At 42.3% G+C, this 27,886-nt stretch overlaps 1 protein-coding gene across 1 annotated transcript; it reads left to right on the forward strand.

The window, feature by feature from the left end:
* Positions 1–2,631: 2,631 nt before the first annotated feature.
* Positions 2,632–27,370, forward strand: apln (apelin). The gene is made up of 3 exons (XM_033633033.2): positions 2,632–2,943; positions 20,665–20,837; positions 24,677–27,370. The coding sequence occupies exons 1-2, from the start codon at positions 2,877–2,879 to the stop codon at positions 20,829–20,831; spliced, it is 234 nt and encodes a 77-aa protein (XP_033488924.1). The 5' UTR covers positions 2,632–2,876; the 3' UTR covers positions 20,832–20,837; positions 24,677–27,370.
* Positions 27,371–27,886: the final 516 nt, after the last annotated feature.

The following is a 27,886-nucleotide window of genomic DNA, read 5'->3' on the forward strand; positions in this document are numbered from 1 at the left end:
CTGTATTGCCGCCCTCTGACTGTGTCATTATGCCAGGTCTCGCTCCATATCCCTGGAAGTAAAAAGGCAATCCTCCGCTGGCTTACACTCACGTCATGGCACAAAGTCCTCTGATACACCGAGGAAACACCATCTGTTGCATTTTCATTGCAGGCTTTGCTTCAAGCTAAGACAATTAAAGCTAATAGAGTGCAAATGTTTGAGCCCGTACTGCCAACTTTACAATGTCTCGCACGTTCTAATCCATATCCATAGGACATTTTAATGACTGGTAAATCCACAGCCATAAATTATCACGGATAGCACCTGGACTCAGCACATTCTGGATATTTGCCTCAGTTTCAGTTTTGATGCCCACATTAACTGTTAATTTAAAATAACTCCGCAGGCAGTTATCCCACATTGCTCTGAAATTATCCTTGAATGTTGAATTAAATTGAATTCTGAATTACTCCTAACTACTCCTAACAACTATGTGGGCTGGTAATGGCGCTATAATCCCCACTATCTCTCATTATGTACAATTGGAAAGAATTGGTCATGCTTTCTGTCAGTGATCAGTGAGCACCTTTGAGAAAATGCTGTGAACAGATTCTTTTCAAGGCACTTGGGCGAATTATCTTTCAGCTAAAAAAAGGACAGGCTTGGATAAGCATCTTTAGCGCCCGGGGGCTTGGCCACCCCTGAGGTGAGAGGATTGCTTCACATCAAGTGAAGGCTTCAAGTGCTGCATGTAAAAATGGAAGGTGCTCTTGTTGTTGGATCTCAAGTGGGTGGCACAGACATGTTGCCCTCTGGGACCCAGGGCCTTAGGGAGACAATAGGTGGGCTGTGTGAAGCGGGGGCTGCAGAGTCCAGGGTCACAGGGCCCCTCTTCTCAGGTCTACACCACTAAAGTGACTGTTTAGTGACAACACATAGAAAAGGGGTTGTGTGGAAGACTATGGTGGGGGGGTTGTGTCTGGAAGTCGTGACCAAAGGCGACCCATCCATCATGTGTCACCTCAGGCCTTTGGGGACTCAGATCTATGGGCCCAAAGCTAACTGAAACCATACCAACAATATAGAAAGAACTATATTTAAGATTATTAAATTGACAAGTTAAAATATTTCATGTATTTTGAGCAGGGTGTCTGTAGGCAACACACACTTACATTTAGTGCTATTTAAGACATTTTAAAGATCATTTTTAATCAAATTAGGACTGATTCTTGGACAAATCATCTTTTTCCTATTCAAGAATTCAAGTATAGTTAGTTTAGATGTGATCCCATGCAGAGGTAGGTTAGTTTGTAGTAAATAAGACCTCACAAATTCAAACTTTAGACAATTTAATGACCTTTAAGGCCTAATACCGATAAAATTGAACTGTATTGAACTTTTTAAGGACCTGCAAACGCTCTGTTTGAGGGTTGTTGGACCAGATCTGCAGACTCATTATAGGGCAGAGTGTAAAATTGTCGTAATTGGGTGGAGTTCAATGTTTCTTTTACATATTCTGTACGCATAGTTCAAAACATTAAAAATTTATGGTCCTTCCAGAACGATTCTCTTCACAAGTGGGGATGTAGAGACTTGTCGCATTGATGTCATTATGTGGCTAAACACGATGAGGAAAGCTGTTGTACTTCTAGTGCCTGCTTACAGTTCTCACAATTCACAGCAAGAAACGCAACCTTTCCTGTTGATTGTATGATAAACAAATAAAAAAAAGAGAATTGATTTATTTTATAGCCCTGCAGGGCGGTGATTTTCTTGCGGCTTTTGTTTGCAGAGAGAATATAATCTGTGTTAACAAAATAAAACAAATGACTTCAGGGGCAGGGGAACAAATAGTGCAAGCGATGTGATCAGGCAACGTCTGATAAGTTTTTTCCTGCGGTTACTCCCAGTGTCACGGACGCTAACTTCAAACAGCGCGAATGATTTAAGCCATACCTTCAGCGCCACAGAGGGTAAAGAATAGTGTGAGGAAGAAAGGTCCATACAGCTGGCGTAGATACAAAAGCAGGAAAGCATGAACCTCATCTCACACCTTCCCTTCTTTCATCTACTTCCCCTAATAAGCTGGTATTTTGATTCCTGGATTCCTGGCAAGCTGCCCCGCTTGCAATTCAAAGAGTTTTCAACAAGAGCATCTGTTTGAGTATTATCATAAACCTGCATACACCCCCACCCTTCACCTCCCAACCCCCCCCCCCCCCCTTTTCTCCCTCCCTTTGCTACCGCTCTCCCTCTCTTCCCTCAGCCGTGTGCACTTGCATGTTTGTGGAAAAGGGGTGGAGAGGGTGGGTGATGGTGGTGTTAGGGGGGCTTTTCCTTGACCCACAGAGTCAATGATACATAAGCCACATGACCAACTAGACTCATACACACACACACACACTCTCACGGAGAGAGACACACGCTGACAGACAGACCTGCAAGCTGACTTCCAGCACATTCACAGCTCCACTGAACTTGGCTCATGCTGCCGGTTTTCTGACAGAAGAAAAGAAGAAACACACACACACACACACACACACACACACCTCCGTGGGAGAGCTCAGATAAAGACGTGCCTTCAGTCTTGGAGTGGCGCTGTCACACACTCATATACAAATACGTATTAAGACAAATACACAGGCACAGTCAGGGAGCCACCACACACATATTCCCACAAATTGACACACTCACTTCTCACACACACACACACACACACACACAGGGGAGCAAACAGCAAACAGTCTCTCTCTCTTTCTTGCTCGCTCAGCTGCTCTCTCTCCCCCTCTCCCTCCCTCCCATCCACACACACACACACACACACACACACATACACACACACCACTACAGTATATCAGCGAGTGACTAGCGGAGAGCCAGAGGGGAGTGCAGAAATGAATGTGAAGATCCTGACGCTGGTGATTGTGCTCTTGGTGTCTCTGCTGTGTTCTGCCAGTGCTGGTGAGTACAGGAGCGGCCAGCCTCGTCGCCGGTCGTCTCCCTCTGCTTTCTATTTCTCTCTCTGTTTGCCTTGTGCTCGTGCAGGCATCTGTAGTTGATCAGTTACCCAGCATGGTTAGCCTTGTGTGGGCTCTAAAAGGCAGGAATATCAGCACCTGGCTGTATACAGTACTGCACTGCAGTGGTTATACTGTCTGCTATTGTACTGCCATGGCTTTTATGGTAAACTTGAATGTGGTTTCTAGCTTAGATTGATCCTTTTTTCCTCCCTGCCTTACCTTGATGTAAGCTTGTAAGACTTGGAGATGAAATATTAACAGGTTTTTGTTGATGGACATTCATGTGTGGAGCTATGCCTGAGTGATAGATAACGCTGGATGTATGGGTGACTGTTGTGGCTGTTATGAAATGTAAGATATGCATGGCACATGTTCTGTAAGGTGGAGTGAATCAGATTAATTTATGGCTTGATGTATTCCATCTGACCCAAGTGCTATATGATTATTACATGACTGTGATTGTGCAGCAGGGGCAACACAGTACCTATATATGCGTGCGTGCCTCCTGTGGTGATGATAATGAGGACTGTAATTGTTGTACGCATCAATGAGGGGAACACAGATCCCAGATGCATGGATCGTCTCCTGAGGGGCTCAGTCTTGATTCCTTGTCACAGTAAATTTCCGTAAAGTGCTGCTGCGTCTCTGGAGCCATTGTTGGACTAGATATCAATTCCAGTGTGGACCTAAAATGTCTAATATTTGGAACAAAAACATTGGCTTGGGACAATTACACAGGGGCAGGGCTATTCGTCTCTGGTGGCTCATGGGAGTAAATTGGTTCTGAGAAATGTGGCTGGGGGTTTAGTTTGGAGACCGATGGGCAGTCTGCAGATGTGATGCAGGTAACACTGTGGTGTGAAAAAACAACACTTAGGCCTGTGTAAATGTCTGGACCATTCTTGGGATTATCACCCACCCACCAACTACAGTGGCTCAGAAGACACACTGTGTTTATATTTAATCCATGTGGAAGATGCTGTATAACACAGAGGATAAAAGATGTAGGATACATTATGATGATAAGACGCTGTCTACACTACATCTTAGAAGATATAGGCCTTGGAATATATACTGTACAATACTGTATAGGCTTTATGTTGCTAGGTGCTGTATAGACTGTGGTTGTAAGATGCTGTGTAGACTTTATGCTTGCTAGATGCTGTCCACTCTGTGTATCGATCCACGGCCACAGCACTCACAGTTCCCATGCTTCCCAGCACATTCGTTACAGCGACATGCTATTTTTGTCTGAGGCTCTCAGCACATGAGTAAATGGGAAGCAATTATCTAGCATCATGGTCAGTGTCGTTTTTCACGCCCTGCATGTGGCTAAGCATGTTCCACGCCTGAGAGCCCACCGTGCTACACCAGCGACGGGGAAAACAAGGCTGCTGTGCCTCGGGCTTTCATGGGAGCTTATCCTTCTCAACGTTGTTTAAGTCATGCTGCTTATGTGCCTCTCTGTTCCCTGGTTGCTACTGTAGTATCAGAGCTCCATTGACATAGAGGAAGAGAGAGAAAGGGAGTGAAAGAGAGGAGGGGATGCAAGTGTGTTGCGGCGTTGATGGGTGTGGGGAGGGATGCTAGCTGGAGTGTGTCTGCGTAGCACAAGCCTCTGCTACAGTATGCGCTGTCGCGGGAAGGTGTCGGAAGAGGCTCTGCATGTAGGCAGTGGGTGTGAAGCCTTTCATCTTGAGACAAACGCTTTTCCAGTTCAGTGGGCTTTCTCTCTCTTTCAGGCATCTGTGTGTGGACATGTGTGTGTCTGAGAGAGAAGATGCACAGAGAGTGAGACAGAGACAGCATGTGTGTGTGTACTTGCAGGAAGCAATGAATATAGAGCTGAATCTGACTGCTATAGGGTGGGGACGTGTGCATGATTGTATTTATGGATGCATTTGCATATTAGCAAGAAGTCCTAGTGCAACAGGCAATTCAACTCAACAACCTAATGCTACTTACAATATTCATTCAGTACACTAAAAGAGCTGCTGTGGCCTTCTCCATGTAATATTAGCATCCTTTAGCAGCGCACTTCAATTACCCATCCTTGAAAAGCACTCTGGCTCAAGAGTGGGCTCCAGCTTTAGACATGTGGTATCCATAATTCATCCCGAGGCCGATCACTCTTCCTCCCCGTGTAACTCTTAAGACTGGTAAATAAACAGTCTCAAAACATTCTCTGTCACAGCCTTGTGGAAGATATCAAAGCTTCCTTTTTCCCCACTATGGAAACACCCTGCCAATCTGCACCTAGGGATGCACTGGATAAAAACAATAACAGCTGGCTCAGATACGCACATACACATACACACACAAACACACACACACAGGGTGTAATTGTGAGGCCTGGGTTGAACAGGTGAGCCAGTTGTGAGTGTGAATGGGGCACGAGGCCCGGATCAGAGCCATTATCTGGCAGAGAAATCGTCTGCTTGGGAAGGGGGGCGATTTTATGAGAGCTGTCAGCAGTGCTATTATTCCATATTAAACTTTGATGTATTGTTGGGGCTGGCTGCTCTGTGGCACCATCATGCATGCATACTGTACTGAAGCCCGCCACGCTCACATGTTCAACCAAATGTTACGGGTCAAAGTACAGCCAAAAAGAGGAGGCCTGCAGTACATGCAGCCAGTCATTAAAGCACCTTGAGGCATAAAACGCCACCTTGCTCGGTGTGATTATTTTGTTAACAACATGTAAAGATCTAAACCAACTGTAACCAGGAAGCTTTAAATCATAATCCCAGGTTTTCTAATGTAAAGAAGGTGTTTGTGCCTGTGGACGTGATTATGGTGGTCGTGGAGAGAACAAAAGCTGCTAAACTTTTCCAGATGTCCAGGCATAACATAATAACAGTGGGCAAACATTTGTGTCAAAGGGGGAGCGGTGGAAAGGTTATTACGGGATTATGGAGAATCACAGAGCCTTTTCTTTTTCTTTTTTTTTTTGAGGCACAGGAGCTTGTGAGCACCAGCTGGGTTTATGTCACACACACATGCACACACACACACACAGACACACACAGAGGGTCAGATGAAATCCTTTTCATGAGGAACCTGGATTTCCTCTTCATGCAGCATTACGAGGAAATAGAGCCAGCAGCCTGCAGCATCAGTGGAGTTTATCTGCTGCAGACAACACACACATACGCACACACACACACTAAACACTCCATGACTTGTGTTTGGGATGTGAGTAAAGAGGGATTTGTTAGCCTCTTGTTGCTCTGTCTCTTGTTTAGCTTTTAAATAGTTGTTCCACACAGTACATATCCATGCTGTCTAGGTTTAAGAGTGGGCGTTTGACAGTATATAATGTGAGATGATATAAATCTGTCAGCTTGCCATACTATTTATAGTGTGGAAGCTAACCCTTTCATATTTCTGGATACATTACTGCATGTCATTTTCACGTCATGTTGTTCAGCCAAGGGGGAATCATATCAGGACAGGTCAATAAGCTGCAGTACATCTAAATAAAATCCAGTATTAATACCAATATAATCCATTTAGCTAATTCAAAGGAGCAATTTGTTTGTATCTGGTTTCACTTGTTAGCGAACCACCACAAATATTGCAAAAGTAGCAAATTAAAGCTGTTTAAATTGTGTGTCTACAAGGTTAGCAGTGGGGGTAGCCATCTTGGAATAATGCTTGAACCCTCCCAAGTCAGAATAACGGGACGTCTTTTAGTTCTTCCAGTTCTGATGGCATTAGCTCACTGTGGTAGCAGGACGTGTAATGTGATGAAGTACTTTTATTTGTTAGGTATTTAATTTTCTGGATCAGTCAAAAACAGACATTTTGGACCAATATTTAATCTATTAACATTTTTTTGATCAAAATATGTCTTTATTATGATATACAATTATTAAGATTTTATCCATAGCACCCACCCCTGTAAGGTCCACAAAATGCAAGTCAGTGTAGCTGTATGTACGTTTCAATTAGATTTTTTTAAAGGCTCTCTGTGATAAACCACTTCACATCTGTATAATATCACCCAACATGAGCTTGGTGAATGACACCCACAATTGCTCTGGAGTGGGTGGGAATTGAGGAAGAGATTTAGTGAAAAATCATAACTCATTTGGTAGGGATATAAGGCTAACCTTTGGGCGAACACTCCCCAGAGAGCTCAGCTGTTGGAAGACTTTGGCATATGTGACTGCTGGGCTGCTGTAATGTAATTCAGAACCCTTTGAATGAATAAATCTACTCACTTAGATCTTCCCTTGAGAGCGAATGCAGTGAAGGGGAAAAAAGGCAATAGGGGGAGTAAAAGACGGGCCAAGGGACAGAAAAAAAAGGGCGGACAGGAAGAGAGGCTATCTGGGAGCTGAGAGGTTGTGTAAGCTTTCCAATGAAGAGGAAGTCACGGCTACATCTAAAAACTCACAGCTGGTGATCTTGTCCATCTTTACTAATGACACTTCACGGCTGTTCGGCTATATACTAAAATGACTTGTAAATTAAATTCTGACTCCATTCTGATTCATTATGTATATATGCCTGTTGCCGGCCAGACCCCCCTTTGAGTTTTGAGGGCACAACCTGGAGGTTTGGGGTGGTGGGGGTGTGGAAGGAGGTCCTGTGTTAAACAGACCTCATGTGATCACCAGACCTTATCCTCAGGCCCGGGGCACTCCTTACAACTTAATTAGAGCCAGATATTTTCAAAAACCGCTCTGTTTTCCACCAGTGACCAATATTAAAGTGATTTATGACTCTCTTTTTGAACATTAAGTGTTACATTTACAGCGGTAGTCCCGGCAGATCAGATTCCTGATCAAGATCTAAATGGACATTTTTATTAACGGGCTGCCAGACCGCAGAATAAATATTGTGGTCTTTAGGAATGCAGGTGCTTTAATTACTTTCATGCTCAATTTGTAGGAACCCAGAATGGAAAAATATGACTTCTGCATATTGCTTTAGAGATGTCATTTGTGGTAGAAATTCATACTCACAGCAGCTAAAACGTTTTGTGAGAGAATCAGATGAATATGGTTTGGGGTATTGTCACCATTAACGTCAAGCCTCTATAGGCGCCATCATGGATCAGAGAGATTTCATATAATGTATGGCTAAAAGCGCTGCACAGCTGGCTGTTGTTAGGCTGTTCTAAGTCAGACAAGGGATTTCAGTGCTGTGAGGATGGCAGTGTGGATTGGGGCTATGGATGGTGTACAGGGACTTAGTAGATTTTGGGTTCATTTAGTGACGCCCCCACTGGGATCTGCCTAAACTCCAAGCCTTAGGCAACAGGATGTGCACGTCACTTTATTCTCAGAGAATTACAGGATGTTGCGGTGCACCTCATGTGGTTTCAAACTGTCATGCACCTTATGTTCTCGCCTGTAATTGAAATGCTCGAAAATGTAACATCTCTTCCATCTTCCACAGAAGTGGGGCCCTTCGGTGACAACACAGAAATCATTCATTTATGAAATCATCCATAATTCATCACAACCGCTCCGTCTTTGATCACAAATGTTACTTTCCCTGGGAGACTATTTCACACATACAGATCCACACTTAAACATTGGTCAATCAAATGATCTGCCACTGACTAATAGCATGGATCTCCACACAGGCTGTTTCCTGGATCAGGACAGGGCCCCTTGCTGTGTCCCTCTGTCTCATACACTGCTCAGGAGAGGCCGCCCTGCTCTCAGGGCCCCTTGAACATGAACAGATGTTTGTAAAAACAGAAGAGCAAAACAATATAGGGAATTCATAAACACGCTTCCACATCAGGCAAACGGTTCATCCTAGCAGCTGATGAAAACCTTGTTAACGCAGAGGGCCAATAAACACTAAACTTTAGCTCACCTGCAGCAGAGCAGCCGAACCTGTCAGTAAAAATCCTCATGAATTTTATGTCTTCACTAAATACATGTGACAGAACTGCTTACTACATTTCATTGCATAACCTTAAGCCAGGAATGCTTCTCTCCTGCGCACCATATGCTCAGTACATAAATAATAAAACTCTGTTTTAGCAGACACTTTTCATTAGACATAATCTAAATGGGCTACAAGTTCATTCATTCATTCAAACCTTTATTAAAGACTTGGGAAGTCAACTGAGGAAGCCAATTATTTCCAATGATGCCGAGCATTAACAGACATCAATAAACAATTAATAAGCAAACCTAAAATAAGATCAAATAAAGAGATAACATGCAAACCAGTTAAAAAAAAAACAAAATCATACATAAAAACAAATGTATTACAGCTAAAAGGTGAAATACGGGGTAATAAACTTGCTAAGGAGTAGATGTAGTTAACAGCATTTACAACCAATTAAAACAAGATCTGAAATAAGGCATTTAAACAGCCATAATGGTGGCAGAGAGTCAAAGTTTAAGGTCTTGTGCAGATCATCCCATGTATAAGCTGCACTGTGAGAGAATGACAGTTTTCCTAGTTCAGTTCTGATGAAGGAAATATGGAACAACAACCTATATTGTTAGCGAGTACCAAGATTGTGTGAGTTCAAAGTTACAAGGGATGAAACACAGGGTGGAAGCATCTGTGTCAAAGCTTTATAGATGAATAAAAAACTATGCTAGTAAAGTTAAAAGTTAAAAGCAAAACAAAGAACAAAGAAATCCCCCTCTTATATATATCATAAAAAATGCATTATTGTCGAATTCATTGTGTGTCTCTCTATTACTAGAGACACTTTTATGTCTATGCTGCAGTGGTGCTCTTTGGGGTACAAAGCATTTAACCTTCCTCGCACTAGTTTTACATAGAGACCAGGGACGGGTCACAGTTCAACCCCTACAATTCAGGAGTATCATTAATACTGATAAGGAAAACATTATTACAAACTAAGAATATTTGTTATTGAGGTTTTGTCTGATGCAATGCATTACAGTGTAACACAGCTCATTGCATCAAACATCAGTTGCTGTTGTTATATGTTATTCAGCATATATTTGCCATAACCTGATCAATATATCAAACAGTGACACCTTTTGTTGAATAAATCTATCCAGCTAAGCTTGAAGTGTGGGAGCCACTGTTTTTCATTCTTTATGGTTGAAAGGTAACACAGTCTGATGCAATGTTGCTGCTATTCTTCCTTTAATAGTACCATATATGCTATGGGGAAAAGCGATGGCCCCCTCAGGCATTAAAAGCTGCAGTGAACCCTGCACAGTGACGTTTCTCTCACTCTCTGTCTCTCTATTTCTCCCACATTAAAAATGGGAGAAGGCACGCAGGTTCACAGCATGGGGGGAGTGATGACACAGGAGAGGGAGGGGGCTGTGTTTCACATCTGATTAGCGTGCCCATGGAAACGGATGGTTGGAGGATCCCTTTGCCCTTGACATGCAATCTCTGGAGATTAGGGCAATGGTTGGTAGCCTTACCTACCTACTGTACCTGCCATGCGCAGAGATTTAGCCTGCTGCTGGGAACGGAAACAGCAGCACCAGCATCTCTCCTGCTCCTGCCCTCGGTTTTGACACTCCTCGAGAAAAGTTACATCAAGAAATCTCCCTTTGGAGTTATATTATGTTTGCTTCTCTGACTGCTCGTGTTCAGTAGGCTCCAACCTGCAGTAACCTTGTAGCCACAAATTCACCCCTTCAACTGGAGTGGGATTGTGAATAAACCAACAGGCAGTCAAGTGGTGAGGGGAGTCAGTGGCTTTATTAGCTGGCTCAATGCTGCTGCCGGCCCTTTGAACTCACAGCGCTCTGATCATAGCAGAGTACGCAGTCTCACACCTCATCATTTCATACACTCTCTAATTCAGGAGCATATATAGCACCGCACTTCACAGGCGGCTGGCTGACTCAAAGGGACATCTGCAGAAAGCCAGAAACTACTTGTTTTTAATTTGTTCTGAACCTTCGCTGAGAGTGGGGGGTTGTTTTCAGAGCTGGGTGGACAAGGGGTTAAGTTTAAACGCTGCAGTAATGGGAGCAACTTTTCATGCACTTTGGTTTCCTCACTGGAGTTTGTGTAGACAAAGCCAGCCTTCAACTCAGCCACAAGCCTAGCATTATCACAGCACAACAATGCTGCATATCAAACAGTCCCTGACAGAAATAAAAGAAAGTGCTCACGACCAAAACAAACCCCCCCTGAGAGGAACATTCAGAGGCCAAGTGTGGTGGCCCAGAGAGGAGGTTAAAAACATCACAGTCACAGTCAGAGGGCTGATCAGGGATTCAGACTGTGTGCAGTGAAATCTGTAAATTGAGAACCTGGTCGATTTCAGCTGACAATGTCATTCTTTTTGCTCCAAACTGAGCGCCTTTCATGGTGGCTGCCATGGTAACGTGGTCTGAAAGTCGGCAAGCAATTGGTACCAGTTTCTGCCAAGGCCCAGACTTACTGGTAGGCATGCGATAAGCAGCATTTCCGACACTAAATGTTGGATTGTGAAAGCTGAACAACAAGGGACTGCCTCCTTTAGTTAGGCATCATTCCATATGTGCAGGATGAATGTGTGGGGAGGCTATCAGGGAGCGAGCAAATCCCCTGTACGATGCTGTAGCAGGGCTGGGGCTTATTCTAGGTTAAAAGAATGTTTGGCTTGTATTTGGCACAATTAACACATCTCATCCATGGCTAAATAATCCTGATCCCCTAATGTGCTTATGCAGTGGGAAGCATCTCTGGCCATGACATGTCTCTGTCTGGCTGTGTGGGTTAGTATGTCTGTGGTAATGGCATGCTATAGAAGGATTCATTAGCTAAAGCTACTTTTAGTGAATGAAGGAGGGAGGCACACGATGGAGACAGCAGGCCTGCTCCTTCAACGTCATGGTAATAACCATGGCTACACACACCAGGGTATTTATTCTTCCTCTCTCCCACTAACACAAATATTGCTCTGTTACCCATAAGGATTACACACTCACATAATGAGCTACAACTACCTCCCATATAGACACAAATAATGCTGTTGTCTTTACATTAATGTTTAAGTGCTTGGTTTATTTTTGCAAGAGAAATCCAATCCACCATTACTCTGGAAAATGTTAGTAAGGAATCATTCATGCTATGTGAACATGACATGTAACTGTAAAAAGAGGGCAAGCTTTAACTGGGGCTCAGTCCAATCACAGTGCTAACAGAAAGTTCAGATAGAAATAATACGGGGAGGCTACAGTCATGCTTTGAGATAACTGCTACTATCAGCATGCAAACAAGCTCACAATGGCAATGCTAACGTGCTATGTAATGAAATTACAAAATAAATGTTATTGTAATCCAGTTACATTCCAGTTACAATCCAGTAATCCAGCTAAAACAAAACATTTTGCCCCCAGCTCACCCCAAGAAGTAAGCAACTTTATTTCGCACCACCCTTTTAGCATTGTTTACTATGTTAGCATCACAAACTGTGTTGACACTGTCAATGGTTGTAACATAGTCAACACTTACTTAACAGGGCAAGCTGGCAGAAGACCAGAGGGTGGGCACAATGTTTCCACAGCAACGCTGTTGAGTCAGAACAATGGATGTTTTAAGGCACAACGTTACTAATGGCCCAATGAGGGGCGCCGCTAGCTAGCTAGCTCCTACCAGAACCAGGTTGTACACAGTGCAGTAAACTGAAGAGTAGCACAATGTACCTATAGATCGATGTGTAACCGTTCAAAAACATTCACGGTGGTTCACTGATCAATGTTTAACATTAACATCCGTAATGCTAACATTTGCTAATTAGCACTAAACACAAAGAAAAGCTGAGGCTGACAGGAGGATGACAGGAATATCAATAGCAAAGTTTACAAACAAATAGACAAATTAAACCACTATTGTAAATGTTAAGGAATCACCAACATCTTTACATTTCATTCAGATGGGAGCATTAAAGTCTGCACTATATGTCTTAATAATCTCAGAGCATAACCAAAGTCAGTAGGTTTCATCTTCTGGGGAACAAGATACTCTGTACGAAATTTCATGTCAATCCATCTCATAGTTGTTGAGATATTTGAGTCTGTACCAAAGTGATGAACCGACCAACCATCCATAGAATAATGTTATAGCAAGTCAAAATACATCCCAGAAACCTGTGAAAGAAACTACCAATCCAGCTTTGATCATTTATGAGGTTGTTGATGCCAAGTTATAAAGTAGAATCAAACTGTGTGGCACATGTGGGGTTAACGCCTCCTATTTCAGTACTGAATTGTTCCCATCCTGCTGTTCTTTAGACATCAAGATGCACCTGCACAAAATGCAATGAGCAAGATTTATGGTGCACAAATGCCAGATAAGTGATGTAGGGACAGTTATGAAACAGAGGAGAGATGAAATGTTTTCAAGACGCTCAGCCAACTGAGAAAATGGATCAATGAGATTGCACGCAATTGATTCATAATCAGTGTGACTGTGAGTGATGAGCAAGACGAGTAAACAAACAGATAAGATTCAAGAGGACAGCAAATCAATTTGCAGTGACACAGAGAAAATTAAACGCAGCAAGGATTACATTTTGGTGGCCATGCTTGACTGTGCATGCTTACATTTGATGCAACAGCTTCTAAACCGTGAACACAGCCCTGTGCTTACTTGTTGCTACAGTTAGACTCACAGGCTGGTAAAGTTTAATCTCTTATGTCATAGTGGCAGAAAAACCATTATGCTGTGGCTGCATTTACAAGTGCAGACATTTGTTATGTGGTCGTTTTGGCAGTCAATACACACAAATCAGCTTTACAACTATTAATAAGCAGCTCTGGCCCATTTGCCATGCTGTCTGTGTTCCTGCTTTGACACTGAGCGCTGTGATATACAGTTTGCTCCTGCCAGCCATGAGGGCAGTTGATGAACTTGGCATTAAACCAGAGGACAGCCATTTCTCTTCCCTGACTGGACGGACAAGTGCTGGAAGATGTAAATCTCTCCAGGCTCCACTGATGGACTCTTTGCAGCATCAACAGGGATAAGCTGTCAGTATTCCACTTTCCGCTGGGCCATAATAAGACGGAGAGCCGGCCATTTGAAAAACACAACATAACAGATATCACCTTAGGAGGTGGTGGGGAAACTAGGGCGGGGAATCAGGGAGCAGGCAACCAGCTATTCATCATTAGTCTGGAGACTGGCCAGTCCGTGACACTGTCAACTACTCTCTGCCTGACCACTTCTATCTCTCCTCTTCTTTTTAAAGAGGACCTATTATGCTTATTTTCAGGTTCATACTTATATTTTGGGTCTCTACTGAAACAAACATGATATTTTCTCCATACTGTCTGTGCTTTATTTACCCTCTCTTTTAGTGCCTGTCTCTTTTTTCAATTGTCTGTTTTACTTTTGGTTTTGAGATCAGTAGGTGCAGCTTTTGCTCGATTTCCTTTTCATGCTAAATTATTATGTTTTATTAATGTTGTGACTGGCATGTCAAAGCCAACATAATGACAGTGAAATGGAGGTTGTGACAACTGATTATGTTGTGTATTTTACATGTTAGAATCTCATTGTTGACATTAACGTTGTAAGCTAATGTAAGGGCTAGCTTGCTGAACTGCAACGTGAGCACTAGTCTAGTGTTTATTCTCCAAACTATGAGGATTGTTACACTTCAAACTGACAATGCAGGCCCTGTGTGTCTCACCCAGGTATGTGTAGGGAATGTATCTTAAAATTAATTTGTTTAAGTTATGCTTGGCTAAAAATTATTGAGCACTCATGGTATTGTATTAAAGCGAAAAAACAAATACAATTCATACTATTTGGTTGAAGTTTTAACAGGCTATGTGATTTAAAATTCTGTCCGATTTCTTGTTTGAATAGATCAGAACTGGAAAGGACTGTTTTATTACAAAAAGACGATGTGTCCGTCCATCTTTCACGCAGTTAATGCGCCGTGAACTCAAGACGATTCCTTTATTGACTGAACAGAGCTGAAGGCTTACAGGCAGTGCTAAGGTCATTATAAGATATTTGACAGCAGTATTTTGAATTGAAAGAATAAGTCCCTTTGAGGCAATAACATCTAACTTTTACCCAAATAGAGGTCTACGTTAAAGCCTATAGTGTGTAAAAGGTCTTTGGTAAAGAAAATCTAAAATATATTCCATCTTTTTGTTAATAATTACCTGTCGGGATTTAATAAGACATTTGGAGATATCAGCCGTAGAGAGCCTTCTCTCCAGAATAACGAATAGAAACTTTAATGGCGTCCTCTTTACCTGAGCTGTAACATTAGCTAGCTCAGTGGCGCTAGGTGAGCTAGCAGTAGACGCACGCTTCCTTCTGTACAGTGATATGTTTGGTGGGTGTTGGGAAAATTGTTCCTTCATGAAACTGCACACAAGAAGCTCTGTGGATTATTGTGGATTTCTAAATAGAGACACTGCTGTGGAGTTTTTCAAATGCATTTTTTTGGCCCTTTGAGCACCACAAGCTGAGTGCCATTTATGTTCAAATACATTTAACATAAGACAGGCATCTCTATGGCCAATATCTCCAACACTCAACAGCGCACACCAAAACAATCTAGACTGATCAAGAGCACTGCAGGTAAAAGGAAACATTACATTTTTGATTTTGGGGTGAACTGTCTCTTTAAGGAGGCTGCAGCAGCAGTAGTTGCAATAACCAGGCATTCCTGAAATTCCCCCTTTATTAAATTTTAATTAGGGAATTACCAAGTGGGGGAAGAGGTGTTGAGATCTGTTGGAAAGAGGGCAAACCCAGGGCTCCAAGGTCATCAGAAGTAGAGATAAGAAGCTTATTATTGTAAGACATATGTTATCCTGCAATTTTACTGTTTTACCAGCTGAACGTAAACATGGGAATCTCTCATGGGAAAAGATCAAATGAGATACTATAGAGACTGGATCCAATTTCAGAGCAATAAGATAGCGGAAATATCTTTGTTTATGGAGATGAAATATGCATTAAGCAATGATAAACCTGCCATAGAAACAATCAAAAGCTCTTATCCAGATGCAACAGATACTGCCACATTCAATCTATATGAGCTCCTCCACAGATGGGTAGAGACACAGTGCTAGCTGTTGCTGTACGTCATATCTGTCACAGCGAGATGCTCTCCCTACAGGCTGCAAGAGTTAATCTATACTGCCAGTGTTATCACTGGGGCCCGGCTTATTTTTAGCAGCTTTCATTACACTTTTCTATCCTGTAGCCAGATTGGATGGGTTGAGATTTGTCAGGAGAATCACGAGATGTTCTCCCTTCAAGCCCCAGTGCCGAGCAGTGGCTGACAGCTTGCTATGGCAGGAGACATCTAAATTGTCTCATTATGGACCTGGGTTATGACAGCCTGAGCCACCCTGTGAGAGAAACAGCAGATGAGTTTTGTGAGCCGAGGTACAATTACTTTACCATCTCGCATGGCAGTGTGTGTGTGTGTATAACGACTGAGTGCAACTCCATGCGTGTGTTTGCAGCACCTCTTAAACTAGCCTTCGCTCAAACATGAGCTGCAGTTGGGTGCCGTGTAGCATTGTAGTTACTGCAGGTATCACTGAGAGACATTTAATGTGTCAGTATGCTTTAACTTAAGTGCTTGTGTCCTTCCCAACGTGTGTGCATCTGACAGGTTATGTAACTTTGCGAAACCAACAATCACTTTGTGCAGCAGTCGGTGGTGTGTGTGGAGGTGAGAAAGTAGGTAGGATTTTAACTTCTCTCTCAAACACTTTTTTCATTTTTCACCTAATTACTGCTGGCGCGTTTTCATGCATACAACTGAATGCAACACCATGAATGTCTCCGAGGAGATTCTGACCGAAGTTTGCACCGATATCCCTGTTTGAATAATGTCAGGCTTTTAATTTCACCTCCACCTGTGACCGTTTGAAACAGATAAAACAACTTTTGTCTTCAGATTTAGTCAAATGAAACAGTGTACCAACTACTTTGTTTTGAACACTGTGCAGGGAGGGTTACTTTTAAACCACATTCTACTACAGATAATTGAATACATGCCCTAAAATGTGACTAGATTATTCAAACTAAGTAATGTATTCTAAATACTTTGGATTACTTTTGGAATACTTCGCTCCTTTGCCTGGGTCGTATACTTCCCAGGTCAAAAACACACAACAGTGTCCTGGCTGTGCATCTCTACATTGAACACTGTTTATGGGAAATCTGCGCCTCGTGAATTTTACACAATGTCGCAGCAAGCAAGCGTTGCTCTCTGTCCGCACTGAATCAGTTAAATATGCACTCCTGTTACCACATTTAAACAAACCATGTACCTATCTCAACTGAAGACACAATCACTTTAAAGGGCTGGGCACGTACTTGTTCTTGTTCTTTCTGCATTTGTACTTTTTAAACAGACAACACATGTTTTACATCATGATATTTGTTGGAAATGACATAGAATGTATTAGCGGTGGTCATTTATCAAACTTTCGGCTCCCTGGGAATCTCCCTCCAGCCAGCTGCAGCCTTATTTTGGTTTTTGTAGTTAAATGAGGAGGTGTTGTGTAGATAACTCCCCATTTCAACTTCACATATCAGCCGTTCTTTATCCATTCACAGCTTTTAAAACAAACAACAGGGATAAAAACAAACAAGGTGTCTGACAAAAGTTCTGCTCAAACCAGCAGCGCACTTTTCCAATTAGGGATGTAACTAATAATTATTTTCATAAATCTAACTAATCCTTTGACCATCTAATCACGGAAGCTCTAATTCCAACAGAAAAAACTGACGCTTGCTTGCTTTGCATTCAGTTAAGACACCATGTTAGAGCCAAACAAAAACAAATAAAGTAATCCTTTCAAGTAAGCTATCTTTAATATCAGTAACTGTATTCAGATTACCACCAATTTAAACTGTACAGTATCTGTAAAAGAATACAGTCACTCGTATTTTAAATATGTCACACCGTTACTTGTAATCCATTACTCCCCAACCCTGCGTATCAACACCTTGAATGGCGACTGCAGCCTTGTGTTTCTGTGTGTTCCGCGCATAAATGCTGACAGTGTTTCAGTGGTGAAAAAGAGCAGTGACCACCCAATAATACGTAAACACTAAGTATATTCACATCTAACCCCCGGATTTGAAAAAAGTGAGCTGAAAGCCTTCAGAATGTGTCAATGTCCCTCATTCACAGCGTATCTGGAACAATAACAAAAGGATAATGCGCAGATTAGTGCTCCTAGAGGCAAAGATGGGCTTTAAATGCGGAAATATGCAACAGAGGCTTTCCCTGCTGCAAATGAATTAGCCCACTGTTCACCCACAAATATAGTGTGTAATGTGCTTGCGGAAGGAGATTAGTGTGGATGTGGAACTTGAGATGTCTGGCATTTCAGGGATATACATCGAAAATATTCAACAAGCTGTCTAGCTGAGTCTTGCAGTTCACCATTATTTAATCCCGAAGGCCAGAAACACTTCAATTTTTCCTCCTTTTCTATGGAGAGTTGTTCTTTTGAAAGGTCTTCAATATGCCACAGCTGAAGGTCAATAATTAAGAGAGGCTGCAGACAGACTTTGCCTTGCTCCTAATGGTGTTCTGAATTCAGCTCTTGAAACAAGCTGCCCTCCATTCAAACAAGTTGATCTTGGCTATTAGAGAAGTGTGAGTACTTTAAATGCAGTAGACGGGTTTTAAAGCTGTGGTTTGTTCATATTACAGCTTGTATTAGCGCCACTCTGCCACAACTAAACACACTAACTGATGAAAACAGTCAGGAACCCTGCATCATCATGGCTTTTGTAAGCTGCTCAACTGCTGTCCTCAGTATACTTTCAGCTTTTCCAAACCTCTGCAGTCGACAGGCTGACTTATCTAAAGCTGTGTCCTCACCCCGGATCCTCGTAAACCAGAGGAAGGTCATTCTCTTGGGAATTCTAAAAATGGTGCCAGTGTCTCTGAGAAGAGGAGACAGGAATGTCATGATCCCCTGTGAGTGATGTCAATCAGCTTTTTGATGGGAAATGCCCAAAGGGATTTGTAGTGTCTTTTGAGTAAAGGGGGTTAGTTTGTGTCTGAGGAAGTCTGAGAAACACAGACAATAGGATGTATTATTAATTTTCAAAAATGAGAAAGGTACGCTGTAAAAGGGGTTCTCTGCCAATTATACCAATGAAATCATGGAAAAAAACTGATAATGTCAACAGAGTTATGTCAGTTTGGTCTTGCAACTTACAAACTAGAAGTGTGGAGTTTGAAAGAAGTGGTTATTTAGGAGGTGGGGAGTTCCTTTTAATCGCATCTACACAGCTCCATTAACTTACAGTCTTTATAAGATAAATGAAAGTTTATGTACATTTAATTGTTCATTGTTTAAATTAAAAATGCATCACTGTATGAGTAATACACACTAGGGGTAGGCATTTTAAGTAACTCCCATATCTGAGTGCTTACATTTAATCATTACACAGTACTCAAGTACTCAAAAATTGGCCAACAATGTGAAAAAAGTGCAATTTTAAATTCATTTATCTAACAACCTGGCTTGAATTAGCCTATTAAACCATAAATACAAAGTTAACAAAAGAAAAATCTGCGAATGTTCTGTTGCTTGCATAAGTAAAACGCAGCACTGAAGGACCATCTCCGCCTCAGGTGGGTGTCTGTGTGCAGATGGACTCTCACTAAATATTCCCCGACAGGGAGCGCAAACTCCCACAGTAGTGGTCACATGATAAACAGAGAAAGACTGAGGCTGAGCGAAGCAATAAACTACACGCAGCTCTACAGTGAAATAAAATCTTAACCATTTCAAATAGTAAAAAAAATATATTAAAGTCATGTTTACTTTTGGCAAATACTCTTTAAGATAAACAGATATCCAAATCGAGTACTCGAGTACACGTGCCTATCCCTTATACATTCAATGACTTGCCACTGAGATAGGTAACCACTTTTACATTCCTGAATAAAAAGTCCTGCTCTGCTTATTAAACTTTTACTGGACTAAATAACTGGCTGTAGTGTGAAAGATCACCAATATTAAATATCCCATTACAAGTAAGGTATTACTGCAAAACTTTCTTTAAAAAAATTATGAGAAAGGAGGACCAAGAGGAGGTGTGTCAGTTTGCGATAGGTTGAAAGGTCATAGAGACACTTAACGTGGACCAAACCATTTGGAAAAGAGGGGCTTAGGGGGATCAGGCCACACTTATTGAGAGATGACTGGGAACATCTGGGATCACTCTCAAACACACATGCACTCACACACGCCCAAGACATTCGCACACATTTGCACACATTCTCACATGTACACGCTGCTATTAAACTCATCTCTAATCTTGTGACAGGATGCACCTCCACAAGGTCTGGTGCTGTTTGTAATCTTGAAGGAGAGTGACAGAGACATGAGACACAAGGGTTCGAGTTTCTCGTCTATCTGCTGTGCTTCACTTCCACCACACTGGCTTGATGAACTATAATGCTGGGTGGGCTTACAGAGGCCCACACACACACACACACACACACACACACACACACACACACACACACACACACACTCTCACACACACACTTATCTATACATGTCTCTTGTTTCCTCATCCATTACCACTGTGATCCCCCTTTAGATCTTGCTACACATTTTCCATAGGCACTGATGGACTAATCAAAACGTGATACTGTGGGTGAGAAGAGGCTGCGAAACACATTTACATGGGAGGTCATCTAATTGGTCTCTCCTCTACATGTGTCCTCCAGGTCCCATGGCCTCCACGGAGCATGGCAGAGAGCTGGAAGAGGCGGCTACGGTGAGAAAAGTGGTCCAGCAAAACCCTGCGAGGGCCGGTCAGAGCCACAGACCAGCCGGCTGGAAGAGGAGACGCCCACGGCCACGTCTTTCCCACAAGGGGCCCATGCCGTTCTAGAGCAAGGTGGGTTTATAGCAGCCAAGGGTGAAAAGACGCTCATTGTTTGTTTGTTTGGCCAAGCACAGCATCAAACCTATACTAACATGGTCAAGTCGATTCTCAGAGAAACAGTCTATCTTTGCTGCATCAGACCAACTTTCTGTCCAACTTTCTGTCAAGTCAGAGCTACTTGTTTCTCATGAGAATATGAGCAAAAGCACTTCCCGAAATATTAAAACATAACTGCTGACTAGTGAGGAAACACAATTTCATAGAGGAATTTCTAAGAGGAATATGAAGTTGAGTCCTAAAATACTTTGTTGGCAGAATCAGTTTGGATGTTTTTCGATGACGAATGGGAAACTCGAACTCTTACAGGAACACTGGAAACTCTGCAGCCAGACTGAACTCCAACACAAGGATGTTATTGTTGGCACTGAAAATAAGTGCACGTCTTAACAGATTATTGGACTTTAGCCTACCAGCTTGCATGCTTTCATAGTACAACAGAGATTGGTTTTAAGGCTACGTCATTTATTTCCTCAATTGGGAGACAGTTATACTTAGAAACTGAACCTTTGAGTCAGTTCAGCTAGCATAAATCTTTTCTCTCCAGCTGATTAAGTAAATTAAACCCCCTTTTCCAAAGATAATACTTTGTAGAGTTGGGTTTCCTAGTGGCACCTCTTTTACTCGTGAAGGAATGTTTAACTTGCTGTCAAGTAAAACAAGACGTTGTGTAAAAGCTCTTTTATCCAAAATCAGAGAAAATATTTTCCTTATCACCTTTTCAGAGTTTGGTTTTCTTTTCTGAACCATAACAAACTCTGTATTTCTATAAAACATATCAAGCTCCATTGAGAAACTAAAACATACTTCAACTAATTAAACAAGATGATGAAATTTACAGTATACACAGATTAAAACTCTGGCTGCACTTGCTGCACTTGCTAATGTTAGCACATCTCTGTGAATGGAGGGCATCAGCAGTACAATTATGTTCCTGCATTAAGAAGCACAAGACCCATTCACATGTCTCTCCCAGACGCTGTGAAAGACAGGGAAACTCACCAAGACACAATATCCCCGCAGGAGGTGCCGACCATACAACACTGACCTGCAGAGGGTCGCCATAAATTAAAGCCATAGTGAGAGCGGGCTGCAGCCAGAGAGTGTCAGGGCATGGTTAATCAGTTTTAAGGAAAAGAGATCAAAGCTTTAGACGTTTGGAAGCTCTTTTCTCTAAAGCAGCCGCAGAGGTTTTACAATCTATAGCGAATTTTTGATCATTATAGTTTTTTTGTATTTTTGAAAAGACTTCTAGAGGCTCAGCACAAAGGTGCAAACAAGGACTAAGGACCGAGCCAGGGCAGCCTGCACTTGACGGATAACGTGGGTCCTCCAGCTTTCCTCAGTCTGCCAATAAAATGTGAGAATCCTCTCCGCGAGTTGAGTGGTCAGTGCTTTCAGTGTTCAGCGCCAGAATGCTGGCCACAAATACGGGGAGCTACAGGAAGTTGTGAAGCTCTGTAAAAGTGACGGCTCAGTGAGTCACAATGCTGTCTCTGCAAACACCCCTTAACCACAACACGCTGAAGATTTCCTTTTTGTGTTAGCTTCCCACTCCGGCTCCTCTCATTCTTCCTGAGTTCATAGTTCGCCTCATTCAAGGGTTTCCTCACTTAACATGCCAATTTACCCAACCTGACCACACTGGGAATCAGGCTGTCCATTAGCAGCATACTAGGCCCTGTCTACACATGTACAGATATTTTCCTCTAAGTTTTGGCCTCTCTGAGTTTTGGGTCACTAAAAAGAAGATATTTTTCAAAACTCCAGATATTGTACATCTGTGCAAACACAGAAACAATGACATCATCTCCTCAATTCATGCATGGCCATTGTTGCTTAGTGTAATGAGCATGTGCTAGAAACAACAATGGTGGACTACCAGCTTGCTAATGTTTTGTTAGCACTGCTAGTCTAAAGCCTACTTTACACATAAGCTTAGTATTGCTGCACAACTTCAGGCTCAATGTTATTTGGTCCATCTCATCGACTGTGGTTTAAAGTCCACCAGAAACTTTGTTTTTGGATCAGGCCCGGTTGAACCAGCAGATGGTAGGAAACTTTGCAGTGTGGGATTGTTGTTGATGAGTAATGGAAGTAAAATTTCAGCATGTCCAGAGCATCACTTATTAGCTTGAGTGAGCTCCTTCCTTCCTTAAAAAGGCAACGTTAGCCTGTACACTTTACAACATTTGTGATGAGGGGAGACTGCTAAAAGCAGCTAATGCAGGCGAGTGTTTGAGGTTACTTTTTGCGTTCTTGTGTGGACAAAGATATTTTGTAAAACAAAGGTTGCATGGACTATATTTCTTTTTTTAAAAAGGAGGGAAAATATCCGTTTTCAAAAGTATCTGTATACCTGTAGACAGGGCTTCAGTGATAATGCTACCAACCGTCACAGATTATATGATCTAAGGAGTTCTACTCTAAGGAGTAAGTTCTTCACAGTTCGGCCCCAGTTTGTTCTGTATGCCTCAGTTTGATGTATTCTGACTGAAGGAATTAATTTTATCTAGTATCATCCCATCCAACAGTGCTCTAAGAGATTTAAGGCTCTTTTTCCTCACGTGTCCTGCTTTCTTCTTTACTTTGAGCTGATGATGGGAAAAACACCTTCTGGAAGCAGCTGGAGATGCATTTTGTTTGATCAAAGCTAGAGTTCAATGGAGACATCCAGCTGAGGGCTGGTGCGACTCGTAGGCAGACAGACTGTATGTGGATATGTCATTATTGGTCTGAACTTAATTACTGCGCTGTTTGAGTAGAGATTAAGAACAATGATTAACTTGACAGTGTCAGTCCACCAACTTTATACTACTTAGCAACATCTCCTCACTTCAGTGTCAAAAGCAGCTCATCTTTTATTCCCTCAGACACCTGACGCAAAGTCTGACTTTTCATCATTACACATTCCAGATGTGAGCGACTCTGAGAAGAAAGATGGCGACCCGGGTCATCTTCTTTGAGCATTTAAAGTAGACTCAGATCCAAACGTGCCATTACAAGTCTTGGATCTAAGCCATGCCAGTGACAGTCTAAAAGACGACAGGATATTACAGATTTAAAGCTGGAGGGAATTTATGAAAAACCCTTTGAGACCCTGACTGTGAGTAAGCTCAGTGAATGAGTCTTTCATTGCAGGTCTGCAACTCTTCCCGTACACTCAGACTGTGATGTAGTGCGACTTCAAGGGGCTGCTGCACTGAGATCATACAGCAGACCCAAAAACACAAAGGATGACAACAAACAACAACTCAATGGAGATTAGATATACGGAACATCAGCTCTCGGGGCATTACATGACCGTGGAAATATGCCATCTTGAAACAAAGGCAGACTCTTATCAGTGAATAAAGCTTGTTGTCATGCAACAAAGCTTACTGCACTACTCATCTGAAATCTTGGAAAATTATCACAGAACAGGAGAAGATAAAAGGCCAGGGAAGATAAAAGATTTCCTCATTGTTAAGGAGAGATGCAGTGCCCAGAGCGTAGAATAATGTGCTTGTGTTTTCTTCAGCGAGATATGCTACAATTGTTTTTCTTACTCCCTGCTGCACTTTTCCATCAAAGACAATGAAATCTGGTTGAAACATGTTCAGGATCTTTACTGTTTCCTAGCTGGTGCAAGATATAACATAGGCTATAACACAGTGAAAGCTCTGCTAGAAACTCCCTGAGGGGCATCCTTATTGGAGAGGAAATTGAAATATCTGAAGAGCGCATGAAATGATTTTAAGGGGAAAAAAAGCACATGCTGATGGCACTTTTTTTGTTGTTTTCCTGTTTTGCAGGCACTGCTTTGAGCGCCCTCCCCCAGGTTCTGATTTCTATGCTCTTCCTTTGCCTTGGGGGGCCTTGCAACGAAGGGCCTACGCTTGCCCAGCCTGAAGAGTGATGTCCATAGCACCTGCTGGTTCTTCAAGCAACTCTGTCCACAAAAAATCAGGACAAGCCGCTCACCCTCAGCTCTAGAAGGAATTGGGGGCAGGGAAGGGGGGTGGGTGGGGTATGGAGCCCGAGCTATCAGACTCTATTTCTCTGTCTCTCTCTTTCTCTTACTCTCACTCCCTCACTACTTATCTATCTCTGTCTTCTCCCAAGTGTTTTTTTTTTTCAATTTTCCTATCATTTGCTTAATAGAGCCCAATCATAGCGATCTCCCTGAGTGTCTCACACACTTTGCATGACATGTGGTGGAGAGGGAGCCCGGTCAAAACAATCTGAGTCTTAAAGCATCTGTCACTTCTCCACGGTGTGGTATTCCCATCTCTCAGATCCAAGGTTACTGCAGCCGCTGATTTCATTGCTGTGTAGCTACTTAACGGCTTTACTAGCGGGAGAGGGCGCTGATTGTGTGGAAGGGCAATGTCAGTTTTAATAGTTGACAACATTAAGTTCACTAATGATACTCTGGATGTCTGCTGCGAAAAGGAATTCAAGGTGTTCAAAATGGAAGAGCAAGACATTTAAATGGCATTACATTCATCATTTAATCATCATTATTAATGGTGCTTTGTACCTCCTAATGACAGTACGTCCACATGCAAAGTAAAGTTGGACTGAAAAGAGAGCACATATTGTCGAAACAATCTATTTAAGTGACTGAATAATTCCTTCATTTAGGAGATTCTTTAATCCAAAGCTATTTTGGTGTTTCTGAACTCATTAACACCTTGGGGGGGTTTACTGACGCGCTCAAGGTTACTGTAACATGTCCCACCTTGGATGAGTCCTTTGACCCCAAATCCCAATCCCAATCCTGTCCCCAATCCCCAGCCTTCTCACCACACTGCTGCCCTGCGCAGCTGCTCTACACGACTGTTAACTGGCAGGGGCAGTCTGCTCCACCGACGGGCTGCCTCGCCTTTTAATGAAGTGCCAAATAATAACCTTCTCCACAATGCTGCCAGGATCGAAGGAATGAAAGGTTAGGGAGAAACACATTACCTCTTGTTTAAAGTCTTGATACACTGACACATTATGCATTTTAAATTTCTGCAAACAGAAATCCCACGTGAGACAATGTTAGCCAGGAGGACAGTTAAATTAGACCAAAAAAAAAAAGAAGAAGAAGAAGTTTCAAAGCAAATATCAGCTCAGTTAATATGCCAACACGATCAGCCTACCACTAGTGCTCTGGCTGTTTTAATATTCAGCATAAGGCTGGTTTGACCCTTTGACCGAAATCTTTCACTAATGAAATGCTATGCCTTTTCCATCATACTGGAATATATTACTGTTTATGTTTATTTCTGTGTTAAGTAGTTTTATTTCTTTTTTTCTCAGGGTGCTGTGATAGAGGCTTGTACTAGAGCAGTCTATTTTGTGCATTTATTTAACAAAACACAAACATACAGTACATTTAAAGCTTATATGAGCATATTTTCGTATATTTCCTTACTCTCCCTCTATGTATTCACCAATATAGCCATGTATCCAGATTCAGTCCTTTCTAGTCCTTTCCCCACATTATGTCGGATACAGTTGCCTTTCTAGTCTGCCCTACCACAGCACAGGTGGTCGTGGCTTTGATCATTACACTCATTAAATCCTAGAGTTAATCCTTCTCAGATGGATCTCCCCAAGGCTGGCCGGGGCCACTTAGTCTGAGCTCATTGTTAAATTGGTTTAGACTGAAACCACACCCTTCCCCCCTTTTCGAATCCTCAAACCCCCGCTGATTCAGTGTGTAACCATGTAACATATTAGGACTGTAACCTGTAGGGCAGCCACCTTGCAATCGTTCGTTGTGTATTAGGTGTGCGGTGCAATTTCCTAGTTGTTCTTAAATCTGATTTCAATCCACTGCGATTCAAGACTCCTATTCCAAGTCAGTTTTGACCACATAAGCAACTGGCAGGTTAACCTAGATTTCCAACACATTTTCCCTCTCGCCATGTCTCATGCAAATATTATAATAAAAAACTAGAGTCTTCTCAGTCCCAGCATGAGAAGCTTTTATTAAGAGAGCATCTAAAATCACAGTGGTAATCCACCCAGCCAAGATCACCTTGATTAAAAATGTATTAAATCCTAGGGCACTGTGAAGAGTAATAATTTCAGTTCCACCATTACTTTTTCATACCCTCTCAGACAGAGATGTAGATTTCATTAATGCTCCTCGGGAGTGAGACAGCTTTGCTCAGGATGTCTCATGTATTATTGGGGAAGATAGTAGGAAGATATGAGCTGGGGATGGAAGTTCAAAGCCACAGGAGTTGGGATGCTGCAAGTAGACTGGGTCATGACAGGGGGTTCAAATCAATATTTCCCCATCTCAGAAGTTATTGTTACGGAGCCGAGCAACGTCTGTATCCGCACTGTTCTTCATGAATGTATCCTCACCATCTGCACCAGCCATGCTGCCCTTTCAGAGACCAGAGCAAACCAATGTTTATGTAAAGTACTCTTTTTAATCTCTGTCTGGTTATCAGTTGAATCCAAAAAAAAAAAAAATTAAAAGCCAAATATCCCACTGATCCAAAGCCTCCGGTGTCAACTAGTCCCAACAAATAGACGTGGCTTTGCTCCAAAACTTCTCTGTATGGGTTCGCAAGGCTGCACTTTTGCAATTCCATTATGCTGCTGGAAAAATACACCCTGAAAACAAGAGTCTCTTGGTATGGAATGGTTTTCCAGTGTATTGTGACAATTTTTTTGTCTGATTCTTGTCTAGCTGGTTGTCCAAAGCTTACTTTTTGAATACAGTGTGAAAAGCTGTATCTTTTGTGGATGTAACAAAATAGAAAAGTAGTCTGCAGCACAATATGTCGTGGACACGTGAAAGCTTTCAGGCATTCTTTTCTTGTAGATCATAGCCCACAGCCCTCCCCTGCACATCAGGTTAATGGGCCTTGTGGTGTGGAAGGACAAGCACGTCCAGGCTCAAACTGAAATGGTAAACCAATACATTATGCTCGGGGAGCAAAACCATTTTCCTTAATGGTCTTTTCCAGCAAGGCTTACACAAGAGAAACGACTCCTATCCTCTCAATGTTTCC

Source organism: Epinephelus lanceolatus, chromosome 7 (assembly GCF_041903045.1).
Source record: "Epinephelus lanceolatus isolate andai-2023 chromosome 7, ASM4190304v1, whole genome shotgun sequence".
Classification (NCBI taxonomy): domain Eukaryota; kingdom Metazoa; phylum Chordata; class Actinopteri; order Perciformes; family Serranidae; genus Epinephelus; species Epinephelus lanceolatus.